We start from the raw sequence: 13,611 nt of genomic DNA on the forward strand, positions 1-13,611 counted from the left end.
CGTCTGCGTAACTGGGGCGCGCGCGATTGGTCGGAATGGGCGGTGGGGCGGTGCGTTTTTCTTCTCAAAGGACTTGATTGGCTGAGCAGTGGAACTAGCTGTGGCAGAGTGGGCGGCCAAAAGGTGGCAATGGAGTCTGACAGGTATTTACCGCCCTCAGCTTTTGGCTTTAGCGTAGTGCTTTGATCTGAAGAAGTTTTCACATCTTACTCAGCTCCGCACTCACGGCGTCGCACCCTGTCGGCCTGTTGGTGTAGCCGGAGCACGCTTGAGAAGCATGGCTGCGATGGAAAGTCCAAGCCTGGGGAATGGTAGAGCTGCCCCCTCCGTGACCTCCAGTGAGCTCCTAGTCTCAGACCCGCTGCGTGACCTCCGGCAAGTTATTGTCCCCTTTGAGAACTCATTTTCAGCGCCTGTAAAATGGTAGCAGGGGCTCAAGGGTTAGTTACTAGGAGTTAAGGCTGGAGCTCAGTACTATTTCAGTGGGGTCAGCCCTGGGGTGCTTCCGTCTTCTTTACCCAAAATGACGAGGGAGCTGGGAGGAGCATGGGGGTGATACAAGGAGTGTTCTGCTTGGGTTGGAGGATCCTTGATGAAGACCTTGAAGGAGATGTCTTTGTAAGTATCGGGGAGCACCCCAAAAATGGGTCATATGACAACTAACAGAGGAAGCTACAGTCATGTATTGAGTACTTGTATACGTGCAATCTGGGACTAAAACGAGTTACATACTTTGAAGATGTAATCCTCAGAACTATGTTAAAGGGTATAACCTCCTTTTTACAGATGAGGAAAGGAGAGTGAGAAGTTAAGTAATTTGCTCTTGAACACACAGCTACTGAATGGCAGAGCTAGAATTTGAATCCAGTATATTGACATAATTGCACAGGGGAAGAAGTATTAGACCAACATTTAATAGACTTGATTTCTGATATCAGTTTTGCAAGTAACTTAATCTTACTGTTACTCAATTTTATCAATAAAATTAGAGTAATCCTTATCCAGTTTACTTCATAAAGTTATGAAAATCAAGAATCAAAGAGATTAGATTATTCTGTATCAGAAATTACCTACATTTTGAAGGCTTACAACAGCTGATGAAAGTGATGGTCTCCCCCAGAAAAATGTACATATATATATATATATATATACACACACACACACACACACATATATATATATATATAAACACATTTTTACCTCACTTATTTGGGGAAGGGGAAGGGGCCTCATTGACTCTTTTAAGCAGGTTTGTTGGACCCAGGTTAAGAGCTTAGCATTTGGTTCATATTTTTAAAGCCCTATTGAATGATTAATTCTTTTTTTAAGTTTCTAGCAAATAGCTTAAACTTTTCATTGTGTATAGAGATTTCCAACCCTTTTTAATTCATATTGGAGGGCAGGAAGATATTCCCATAGCATAATACTGGTTCATACTGATTTTAATCTCTCCATAATCCAAATAGTTCATTTGGTTCCTGCTCTGTCATGGACTGAAATTGAATAAGCAGAAGAAAATCAATTTTAAATGAGCTAACCACGTGTACTTTTTTCCAGCGAGGATAATGTTATGGGATCAGAAAGATTAGAAGATGAAAAACAAACGGTGATAAAAAGCAGCAACGAGTGTAATCCCCTTTTACGAGAACCCACTGCTTCTGCTCAGCTTGGTGGCACTGAAATGGCAGAGTGCCATAAGTCTGTCCCATGTGGATGGGAAAGAGTTGTGAAGCAGAGGTTATCTGGAAAAACAGCAGGAAGATATGATGTATATTTTATCAGGTGAGCATGTAATGTGGTAAAGATAGTACAGCCAAATAACTTGTCTAAACAGGTAGTGGGAAAGCACAGCAGGTATCTTGATTTTTTTCTATTTTTACCATAAAACCATTATGGATTCAGGTTTCTAAGTGTCACTGGTTAGTTTTAGGGACAAGTACATACAGTTTATCCTACTGTGACTAGTTAATGATAAGGTTGCACTTAAGTTATATTTGCAAAATTATTTTATAGTATCATATTCCTCCCTATAGAGGAAACAAAAAATACCGTTTTAGCACTATTTTTATTTTAAATGACAAATACCTGTGGCAATATTTGGAAATTATTAATTAAAAATATGAAATGTGGTCCAATTCTTTTAAAAGTCGCTTTTATTTACTATCAGTAAGTTTCCTTTAATATCATTTTCTAGCCCACAAGGACTGAAGTTCAGATCCAAAAGTTCACTTGCTAATTATCTTCACAAAAATGAAGAGAATTCTCTTAAGCCAGAAGATTTTGATTTTACTGTACTTTCTAAAAAGGGCATCAAGTCAAGGTACAAAGACTCCAGCATGGCAGCTCTGACATCCCAACTGCAAAAGGAAAGTAGTGTTTCAAACCAGAACCTCAGGACAAGAAGCAGGTGGAGAAAAGAGGTGTTTCCTCTGCCAAGTGGTAGTGTGGAATTGCAAGACAGCAGAGAACTATCTGACTTTACTTCTGTGCATTTGCTTTTGAAAGAAGTTGAAAGTGTTAATAATGTTGATCCCAGAATGGTTAGAAAGTCGAAAGGGAAGATAACTACTTTGAAAGGAATTCAAATTAACAAAACTAAAACAGGGTGCCGGAAGAGTCTTCCAGATTCTGTTCAAAGGAATAGAAAAAGAAAATCTGTGTGTACTAAGGTAGATGCTGAAAGTGAACCTGTTGCACAAGAAAGTCAGCTTGATAGAACTTTCTGCATTTCTGATGCCAGAGCAAGCAACAAGTCCCTCAGTGTGACCAATGAAGAAAAGAGACTTGTAAAAGAAAAATTGAGTTCAGGATCAAATTTTAGTTTTGAACAAATAACTTCTGGCATCATAAGCAAATTATGTTCAACCAAAGAAGCAGAACGCAAGAAGTCTGAGGATACCTTTTTAGAATCTGAGGAAATAACAAAAACTGCAGTAGAAGCTGCAGAGAGGAAGGAACATTTGCATATTGGCAATTTAAAATGTGGCTCCGAAATGGACGACAGTTGCTCACAAACCGAAAAAGACTCTACTTCTGTGAAAATATGTCAAGGTATTCAGTGCATTAAAGTGCTATTAAACATATGATGAGTTGATACTCCTGGATACTGGATTGCATGCTTGTAACCTGTTAAGATATGGGAGTAAAATGAAGAAATAGGGTCAAATATCAGATACATCCTACCAGTTGATCCTGGTACCTTGTCTCACCAATCTTCAAACTCCTATCTTTAGCAGAGGGAATCAGCTGGCTACTGCCTTGATGTCCCCAGCAGAGGAGAACTGTGCCATTAACAGCTGCTACAATCTCTCCCTGGTGCATCAGCTAGGACTCTCCTCAACAGTGCTTTCTCTTCTTTCCATCTTCTTTCCAGCCAATAATCTTACAACTTGAGGGAAATGAAAGGCTTCCTTGGAAAAGGTTTGAGGAAGACTCCTCTTGTACGTAAACTGGTTGAAAATAGTGTTTTCTCTTTGCACCACTCCGGATTATTACAGATATGTAAATTCCACTTTAATTTTGTATGTACAGATATCATAGTCATTTTTATCTATTATAATGTAATGTTTCCCTGAACTGCTTTTTTTTTTTTTTTTTTGTATTTTTCTGAAGCTGGAAACAGGGAGAGACAGACAGACTCCCGCATGTGCCCGACTGGGATCCACCCGGCACGCCCACCAGGGGGCGACGCTCTGCCCCTCCGGGGCGTCACTCTGCCGTGACCAGAGCCACTCACTCTAGCGCCTGGGGCAGAGGCCAAGGAGCCATCCCCAGCGCCCGGGCCATCTCTGTTCCAATGGAGCCTCGGCTGCAGGAGGGGAAGAGAGAGACAGAGAGGAAGGAGGGGGATGGAGAAGCAAATGGGCGCCCCTCCTATGTGCCCTGGCCGGGAATTGAACCCGGGTCTCCCACACGCCAGGCAGACGCTCTACCGCTGAGCCAACCGGCTAGGGCCTCCCTGAACTGCTTTAAAGCTCTAAATAATTCAGAATGCTACTCACTTAGAACATCTATTATTTGTAGTATATTCTTAATACAGAGTTTAAAGCTGAGTACTTTTGCCTCTATGATAACTCAGTAAATAAAAGATAAAAAGGAGACCTTTTGAGCAGCCCAGTATTAGTTATTCATTATGTGATTATGGTATAATGAATAACTCCTTTAAAGAACAATAGTAATTTTAATTAAATCCTGTAGGAAGATAGCCTGGACAAATTGGTGGGGCTGGGGATTAGTTTTGATTACTGCTCTCAGGCCCACTCACGATTTTATGTCTTTGCTGTACCTAGAATTTCTCCACTTTTAACAGAAGGTGGCCACATATATGATACCTAGAACCAGCATAAGAATTCTTAAAGTCTGTTCTTCAAAGACTTTGAGCTTCTTAAAACCTGGAGACTTATGTAGATTTATTGCTAGTATAATGGGTAAATTAAATATTAAAAACATCCTTTGCAATTACAATGGAAGAATCTTTATCCTATACATGAAGTCTAGTTCTCAACATAAAATGAAGTACCCCTAGCCTGACCAGGTGGTGGCGCAGTGGATAGAGCGTCCGACTGGGATGCGGAAGGACCCAGGTTCAAGACCCCGAGGTCGCCAGCTCGAGTGCGGGCTCATCTGGCTTGAGCAAAGAGCTCACCAGCTTAGACCCAAGGTCGCTGGATCCAGCAGGGGGTTACTCGGTCTGCTGAAGGCCCGCGGTCAAGGCACATGTGAGAAAGCAATCAATGAACAACTAAGAAGTCGCAACGCGCAACGAGAAACTGATGATTGATGCTTCTCATCTCTCTCCGTTCCTGTCTGTCTGTCCCTGTCTATCTCTGCCTCTGTTAAAAAAAAAAAAAAAAAAAAAAAAAATGAAGTACCCCTAGGTTAATAAATATTCAGTGGAATAATAAAGACTTTCCCATTTGCTTATGTAGAAATAGCCCAGTCTCCTGGTAATAAAGGAGGCTAGTTAGTAATTATTTATGGGAACCTACAGAAAAAAAAATTATCAAGTAGCTACTAAGTACAGTTTCCTTTGTTCTAACTCTGTTTTACTTTCTACTGGTCTTTACCTATTTAAACTTAAAAGGCAAAAACACTGAACTAATTACCTTTAAATTTAGTCCCACTAACATTTTGGGATGGTTGCTTAATTTCTAAGTCTTAGTTTCTTCATCTGTAAAATGGAGGTAATAACCTTCAATAGTGCTGTTTTTCATATTAAGAATATAGTAAAGTAAAATGAGAAATGAAAAAGATGGCTTAACACTATGAATACAAGATAGATATTATTAACTGACATTCAAAAATTTAAAGGATATGATTAAAGGGAGTGTTGAATGTGATAATTTTTGAAACTTGGGAAGCCTGATAACACTGGTCAAATTAACTGAGCTTCCCAGTAGATAGTGGTCTCAGGTGTTCCAAGGTTGAAATCTTGGGTTTTTCTACAGGTTCTGTTTTGTCTATATGTGTATCTCCCCCGCCCTTTTTTAGGGGCAAGTGTAAAAATGTTCACTGCAGAAATTTTGGAAAATATAGAAAATTAAAGAAGAAAAGAAAAATTACCATTCAGAAACAACCCTTATACCTTTTTGATTTATTTTGTTCAATCTGTATGTATGTGTGTGTGTGTGTTCTTTTTAAAATTAAATTGGGGTCATATGTAGAATATTGCCTTTTTTCACTTGAAAGTGAATGATGTGAGAAAATCTTCATGAGATATTCTCAAAATATTTTAATGACATTATACAAATGTGTCATAATTTAAAATATTTTACATTATTGCCAATTTTTCAAAACTATGAACTCTGAATGTAAGTCATAAAGAACTAGTGTCAGCCCTGGCTGGTTGGCTCAGCGGTAGAGCGTCGGCCTGGCGTGCAGGGGACCCGGGTTCGATTCCCGGCCAGGGCACACAGGAGAAGCGCCCATCTGCTTCTCCACTCCCCCCCTCCTTCCTCTCTGTCTCTCTCTTCCCCTCCCGCAGCCAAGGCTCCATTGGAGCAAAGATGGCCCGGGCGCTGGGGATGGCTCCTTGGCCTCTGCCCCAGGCGCTAGAGTGGCTCTGGTTGCGGCAGAGCGACCCCCCCCCCCCAGGGGCAGAGCATCGCCCCCTGGTGGGCAGAGCTTTGCCCCTGGTGGGCGTGCCGGGTGGATCCCGGTCGGGTGCATGTGGGAGTCTGTCTGACTGTCTCTCCCCATTTCCGGCTTCAGAAAAATGGGAAAAAAAAAAATAACTAGTGTCACAGAGTGGTTAAAGGCGTAAACTCAGGAGCGAGAGGACTTGGATTTGAATTTCGGCCCTAATACTTACTTATTCTTGGGCAAGTTACTCAGCTTCTCTGTACCTCACTTTCCATATCTATAGAGTGGAGATAAAATACTCCCTAACCTCATGGTTCATTAGTAGGATTAAATTGTTTAATTTTTGTAAAGTGCTTAGAATAGTGCCTGGCACATACTTAATGCTTTATAATAGTAGTTTATTATTACTATTTGCATCCCTGAATGTTTCTTTAGGCTAAACCATAGATACTATAAATAATGTATATTCTTCCTTTTTAGAAGACACCATCCCACGGACACAAGTAGAGAAAAGGAAAACAAGCCTGTATTTTTCCAGCAAATACAACAAAGAAGGTATCCCTTTCCCAATCAGAAAATTAGATTTTAAATCTGTTTCAGATGTTTAGCTCTGATGCAGTGTGTTTGTTCAGCTCTTAGTCCCCCACGACGCAAAGCCTTTAAGAAGTGGACACCTCCTCGGTCACCTTTTAATCTTGTTCAAGAAACACTTTTTCATGACCCATGGAAGCTCCTCATAGCAACTATATTTCTCAATCGGACCTCAGGTTTGTGGGTTATTTTAATCTGTGCCTTAGTAGAGACAGTGTGATGAGAAAGAGCACTGAATTGATTGGGAAATTTGTTTTCAAGTTTGATTTTGTGTCTGTGTTACCTCAGGTAAAGGCTTTCCCCTTTCAGCCCTCAAACGTTTCACCCATGCAAAAGTTAGACTAGCGTTTGCATTAAGGAGCAGGTTTTCATTTACTTTCTACTTTTTTGTGTGTGTGACAGAGAGAGAGAGTAAGAGAGAGGGACAGACAGGGACAGACAGACAGGAAGGTAGAAAGATGAGAAGCATCAATTCTTCGTTGCTGCACCTTAGTTGTTCATTGATTGCTTTCTCATATGTGCCTTGACCAGGGGGCTACAGCAGAGCAAATGACCCCTTGCTCAAGCCAGCGACCTTGGGTTCAAACTGGTGAGCTGTGCTCAAACCAGATGAGCCTGCGCTCAAGCCGGTAATCTTAGGGTTTTGAACTTGGGTCCTCCGCTTCCCAGTCCTGTGCTCTATCCACTGTGCCAACGGCTGGTCAGGGTATTTTCTACTTGAAATTAGTTTTGGTTATCAATGAAAATCAGTTATATAACATCCCTTCACCTTTATTGTATATAAAAAGCTTTGTTGCCTGACCAGGCAGTGGCGCAGTGGATAGAGTGTAAGACTGGGTAGCGGAAGACCCAGATTTGAAACCCCAAGATCACCGGCTTGAGCGCGAGCTCATCTGACTTGAGCATGGACTCACCAGCTTGAGCTTGGGGTCATAGACATGACCCTAAGTTCATTCATACTTTCTCTTCTGTATGCTTTTACACTAGTTATCTGATGATCTCGTTATTTAAAAACTAATACGGGATAGGCAAAAGTAGGTTTACAGTGGTGAGTATGCAAAACAGAGTTTATTCTTGTATTATTATTGATCAATTATTATATTATTTATTTGTACTACAACTGTAAACCTATTTTTGCCCACCCTTTTATTATGTAGGGCCAGGTTTCAGCATGATCTGGACTGTTAACCAAATCCGTTACTAGTTTAGGTTTTTTACTCTGAAAGTGATTGTTGGTTTAGTGGTTTAAAAAGAAAATAAAAAGCTCTGTATGAGATTTCTAGTGGAGGAAGTACCGGAACCTAAATTAGCCCATCTGGAGGCTTATAATCACAGTTATCTTTACACCCCAGGTAAAATGGCAATCCCTGTGCTTTGGGAGTTTCTGGACAAGTATCCTTCAGCTGAGGTAGCAAGAACTGCAGACTGGAGAGATGTGTCAGAACTTCTTAAACCCATTGGTCTCTACGAACTTCGAGCCAAAACCATTATTAAGTTCTCAGGTACTTTCCCATATACCCATAGGAAAAACATAAACTGTGCCTATTTAAGAAAGCCACACCTTAAACTTTTATGTCCACGAATGCTACATTAATCTTGGTCATTCAGCTCAAGCACCAAAGGCATCTAAAAACAGTCCACTTCGCCCTGGCCGGTTGGCTCAGCGGTAGAGCGTCGGCCTAGCGTGCGGAGGACCCGGGTTCGATTCCCGGCCAGGGCACACAGGAGAAGCGCCCATTTGCTTCTCCACCCCTCCGCCACGCTTTCCTCTCTGTCTCTCTCTTCCCCTCCCGCAGCCAAGGCTCCATTGGAGCAAAGATGGCCCGGGCGCTGGGGATGGCTCTGTGGCCTCTGCCTCAGGCGCTAGAGTGGCTCTGGTCGCAACATGGCGACGCCCAGGATGGGCAGAGCATCGCCCCCTGGTGGGCAGAGCCTCGCCCCATGGTGGGCGTGCCGGGTGGATCCCGGTCGGGCGCATGCGGGAGTCTGTCTGACTGTCTCTCCCTGTTTCCAGCTTCAGAAAAATGAAAAAAAAAATAAAAAAAATAACAGTCCACTTGCCCCAACCCACAGACTCCCATTGACCGGGCAATAAATCTTTGCCCAGCACTGGGTCAGGCCGTGTGGGCATAATTAGAGAAAAAAAATCAGTGAAGCAGAAAACCCTCAGGACAATACCTCTTTGAGTTAGTGCAAAATAATAATGGTCAGTAAGTGGTAGATGAGATGTTCAGACAGAGGTGCTTCGGGAACTCGGAAAAAAGAGCAGTAACAATTAAGGTTGTTAGGAAAGATTCTTTCTTCCTGTTCCTTTCTTCTGTTCTCCCATCCAGCCCCCATCACCACACATTTGGGGAAGGTATCTTCCTAGAGGTGGGCCTGACGTTTGAGCTGTTGTTTTCTCAGATGAATATCTGACAAAGCAGTGGAGATATCCAATTGAGCTTCATGGGATTGGCAAATATGGCAATGACTCCTACCGAATTTTTTGCATCAATGAATGGAAGCAGGTGAGGTCTACTTGTAGCCAGAACATCTCCAGCATATTTTGTCTCTGAGACAATGTAAGTCCACTTATGGCTAAAACTATTTCTTGGATACATATATTTTTACAGTCACAAACAGTTTTGTTCCAAGCTTGAAGGGTAGTGGCTGGCATGCAGTTATTGGCAGCAGGGAGAGGATTCATAGACTCTCCCAAGTCAAAGACTGCTTGGGGTGCCTCTGACTGACCTCCAACAGTTTGTCACTTGGCACTGTTCCTGTCATTCCATTCAAGTAATGCTTCTAAGCCTGATGTGGTTTTCTTCCTGTCACAATCATACTAGTCTTCAAAAGTACACCACAGGAAAGCAGGCAGGTTTGAACTTGGAATGCACCTAGGGTTTCTACTAATAGTCTAGGCTATTTTTGTGGTAACTGGGTCCTATTTCAGCTGCCCATTCTATTGAATTTTCCTAGCACACAGGAATCTGGGTAATGTCCTGGCTGGTGGGCACTGCCAAGTAGCCTGGTACAGTGTCCTCTTAGTCTGTGACCACTCTAAAGCATTTAGCTAGTAGGTCTGGCCAAGCTCATCCCTGCTCCACCATTTATTGTGACCTGAGCAATCCATTGAACTCTGAGGGTCTATAACCTGCTACTGGAAAATGGCATGTTGATGCTTCATCATGTTATCACTACTTCACACCCAGGTTCTGGTGAAGAATAGTACTAAAGGAAAGTACTTTATAAACTATAAAGGATTACCTTAATGTAAGCTATAATTTTAAACATTTGTGAATCTCATTAGGTTTAAGGTTATAATTGTTAGGTATATTATCATAATATATGTTCTCCGACCATATCTTTAAAAAGCCAGTTTCAAAAATGTATTTCTGACTAACTTAGATAACACCTCTGTCTCCTAATTTCTTGCAGGTGCACCCTGAAGACCATAAGCTAAATAAATATCATGACTGGCTTTGGGAAAATCACGAAAAATTAAGTCTGTCGTAAAACTGTGACATTTTCAGATTTGTTTTTTACATATTACTTTGATTCTTCAAAGTTCCATTAAGCCAACCAGCTACCTTTTCAGGTGTATAGATTTTAATCAGACCAACTAGAAACCTAATTATGTTTTCTTAATGTGTGGTAGATCTTTGCTACTGAATGTGCTATGACATGTTTAGAGATTTCTTTAAAAAATAAATTGTGATTTGAAAACAGTCCTAAAAATGTATATGTCTTCCAATAATGAAATGTGATCTGAAGATAAATTTTTCTAAGCTATCAATAATAAAAGCAAATTTCTGTCACCCTTGCTTGAGGAAAGATTAGGCTTTCTGTTCTCTTTCTATAAAAATGATCTATACAATCATTATATAATCAAAGAGTTTGCAGCCAAATGTGGAAAGATGGTACAGTAGGTATTGTGCAGTTAATTTTAAAAATATGTTTACTGCCTGACCTGTGGTGGCGCAGTGGATAAAGCGTCAACCAGGAAATGCTGAGGTCGCCGGTTTGAAACCCTGGGCTTGCCTGGTCAAGGCACATATGGGAGTTGATGCTTCCAGCTCCTCCCCCTTCTCTCTCTCTCCCTCTCTCTCTCCTCTCTAAAAATGAATAAAGAAAAAAAGAAAAGAAAAGAAAAAAAAAAAGATTAAAAAAATATATATGTTTACTGCCTGACCAGGAGGTGGCGCAGTGGATAGAGCGTCTGACTGAGATGTGGAAGGACTCAGGTTCGAGACCCCAGGGTTGCCAGCTTGAGCGTGGGCTCATCTGGTTTGAGCAAAAGCTCACCAGCTTGGACCCAAGATCGCTGGCTCGAGCAAGGGGTTACTCGGTCTGCTGAAGGCCTGTGGTCAAGGCACATATGAGAAAGCAATCGAACAATTAAGGTGTCGCATTGTGCAAAGAAAAACTAATGATTGATGCTTCTCATCTCTCTGTTCCTGTCTGTCTGTCCCTGTCTATCCCTCTCTCTGTGTCTGTAAAAAAAAAAAAAAGAAATATTTACTAATCCGCCTCCCCCAAAGAAAAATAAGATTCTTTTGCCATCATGTGTTGGCTTTTAGGAACTGGAGATTTGACCCCAGCATCCATTTGATAATGTGAACATCTGCCCACAGCTCCGTTTCAGAGTATTGACTTCTACCTTTCCCTTTGTGAAAACTCAAGCATTTACCACCCATCTTTTATCTTCTGACGAGAGGACAGGACGTTTTAAGTTTTATGTCATTTTTAATATATTTTATAATGTTATAACTCATTAACTGAAACATTTGCCTTAGGAAGAACCAAAATAATCCTATTAGCAAGTCTCAATGACCAATTGCTATTTTAAAGTATAATTTGAAAATTAAGTGGATTGAATAAATGAAAAATAAAATTGTTAAGGAAACTACCTTTGTTGTAAGGTTGTGTGAATAGAATCAGAATGCAGTGTATTGCAGAGCTAGTCAGTTGTTTCCATTTTAGTGAGCAAGTTTGTTTTTAGAGAGGGATGGGTTTTGGCCAGAGAACAGGAAAACTGGCCACACACACCCTGAAGGCAAACATCTACTTCATAAATTCCCATCACATTTTTTTTTTACAGTATAAAATTTTATATTTAGAATTAGCCAGCTGGACTCAGTTTACATGGTCCCAATTTTGTTTGCATCTTCCAAAGCATCATAGTCAGGAGCCAGTTGAACATATCCCTTCTTTCCATCAGGCCTGATCAGGGTGTTGACCTTGGCCACATCAATGTCATAGGGCTTCTTTTTTATTTTTTATTTTATTTTTTTAGTGAGAGGAGAGGAGGCAGAGAGACAGACTTCTGCATGTGCCCTGACCAGGGCCCACCCAGCAAACCCACTAGGGGTTGATACTCTGCCCGTTTGGGGCTGCTGCTCTGCAACAGAGCCAGGTGGAGGCCATGAAGCCATCCTCAGCACCCCTGGCCAACTCTCTCGAACCAATTGAGCCATGGGTGCAGGAGGGGAGGTGAGGATGGGGGGAGTGGAGAAGCAGATGGTCGCTTTTCTCTCCTGTGTGCCCTGACTGGAATTGAACTTGGGACATCCACATGCAGGGCAAAGCTCTACCACTAAGCCAACTGGCCAGGGTGTCATAGGGCTTCATAGCCTGTTTGATCTGGTGTTTGTTGGCCTCGACATCCACAATGAACCCAAATGTATGGTTGTTTTCTGTCTTCCTCATGGCAGACTTGGTAGTCAGGGTGAACTTGATGATGGCATAGTGGTCAAGCTTGTTTCTCCTGGGGACGTTCTGGGGACACACTGCCTTCAGAACTACAGTGTCTGGCCGATGGAAAGTGGGTGGTATGCGGATCTCGTCTTTTTGTAGCTGTGGACGCCTTTCAGCACTGACTTCATCTTCAAAGCCTTTGCTTTGGCTTCAACTTTGGCAGGGGCTTCCTTCTGTTTTGGTGCCATCTTTGTGAAGAGCCCCATCACATTTTTATTTCATAAACATTAAAGTAGCATTCACTAAGTGCAAAGCCCTGTGCTGGGGAAGGATACAAAGATGGAAACGTTCTGTAGAGACTTTCACAGGAAGAGGAAAAAAAGCACACACAATAATTAAGGGGGGAAAAAAGGGGTAAGCTGTGGAAATAAGATGCCCAAATACTGCAGCTAAGAAAATAGAAGCCTCTGAAACCCTGGGCCGCAGCTGGGGTTGGAGGCTAGGGTAGGCTCACCAAGAGTAGGGCATTGAGTATGGCTGGGTGGCAGGGCCTGCTATCAAATTCCCTTCCCTAAAATCTCCATCAGGAGTGCCACAGCCAGACCTGACTTTTCCTCTTCGCTGCAGGTGAGGTTGCTTGACCTCTATACCTGTATCCTAACATCTTTAGAATGGCATAGTGGTGCCTATGATTATTAAGTTAATACATGTAAGTGCTTAAATGGAGCCTTGCAAAAGAGCTACATTACTGTGGCCCATAGGAATGATCTGAGCGTCTAACTCAGAATGGAGAGAGTCACAAAGATAATGCATTTCAGTAAAAGTGGTACCTTACTCAGAGTAAGCACTTAAGTGCTTTGTTTGTTTATTAAGAGAGAGGTGGGGAGGCAGAGAGACAGACTCCTGCATGCACCCTGACTGGGATCCACTCGGCAAGCCCCCTACAGGGCAATGCTCTCTCCATCTGGAGCTGCTGCTTCATTGCTTGGCATCTGAGTCATTTTAGCACCTGAGGCCACGAAGCCATCCTCAGTGCCTAGAGCTAACTTACTCAAAACATTTGAGCCATGGCTGCAGGATAGGGAGAGAGAAAGAGAGAGAGAGAGAGAGAAGGGGCAGGGGTAGAAAAGCAGATTGTCGTTTCTCCTGTGTGCCCTGACTGGGAATCAAACCCGGGACTTCCATACACCAGGCTGATGCTCTACCACTGAGCCAACCTCCCAGGTCCTAACTTTTATATAGACAAGAATCACAATATAA

The 13,611-nt window shown here is 42.1% G+C and overlaps 1 protein-coding gene and 1 pseudogene across 5 annotated transcripts; one reads left to right on the plus strand and one right to left on the minus strand.

The window, feature by feature from the left end:
• Positions 1-12: 12 nt before the first annotated feature.
• Positions 13-11,173, plus strand: MBD4 (methyl-CpG binding domain 4, DNA glycosylase). Of its 5 annotated transcripts, none has more exons than XM_066245268.1 (8): positions 13-143; positions 1,558-1,782; positions 2,195-3,051; positions 6,562-6,636; positions 6,714-6,848; positions 8,025-8,174; positions 9,079-9,182; positions 10,093-11,173. In XM_066245268.1, exons 1-8 carry the CDS (start codon positions 130-132, stop codon positions 10,168-10,170), a joined length of 1,638 nt encoding a protein of 545 aa, XP_066101365.1. In that variant the 5' UTR covers positions 13-129; the 3' UTR covers positions 10,171-11,173. The 5 variants fall into 5 exon arrangements, with proteins under 5 accessions (XP_066101365.1, XP_066101363.1, XP_066101362.1 ...); XM_066245266.1 differs by having other exon boundaries at positions 109-379; positions 1,562-1,782; positions 9,079-9,236; XM_066245265.1 differs by having other exon boundaries at positions 109-379; positions 1,562-1,782.
• A 622-nt stretch (positions 11,174-11,795) lies between these two features.
• On the minus strand, positions 11,796-12,599 carry LOC136314341 (large ribosomal subunit protein uL23-like; annotated as a pseudogene).
• Between the last annotated feature and the right edge of the window lie 1,012 nt (positions 12,600-13,611).

This window comes from Saccopteryx bilineata, chromosome 10 (genome assembly GCF_036850765.1).
Source record: "Saccopteryx bilineata isolate mSacBil1 chromosome 10, mSacBil1_pri_phased_curated, whole genome shotgun sequence".
Lineage (NCBI taxonomy): Eukaryota > Metazoa > Chordata > Mammalia > Chiroptera > Emballonuridae > Saccopteryx > Saccopteryx bilineata.

Bases quoted from the DNA above. Each gene is read 5' to 3' on its own strand.
- MBD4 (XM_066245265.1), top strand. From the start codon at position 278: ATGGCTGCGATGGAAAGTCCAAGCCTGGGGAATGGTAGAGCTGCCCCC. The intron at 1,783-2,194 runs GTGAGCATGTAA...ATCATTTTCTAG, and splicing joins TATGATGTATATTTTATCAG to CCCACAAGGACTGAAGTTCA. The intron at 9,183-10,092 runs GTGAGGTCTACT...AATTTCTTGCAG, and splicing joins GCATCAATGAATGGAAGCAG to GTGCACCCTGAAGACCATAA.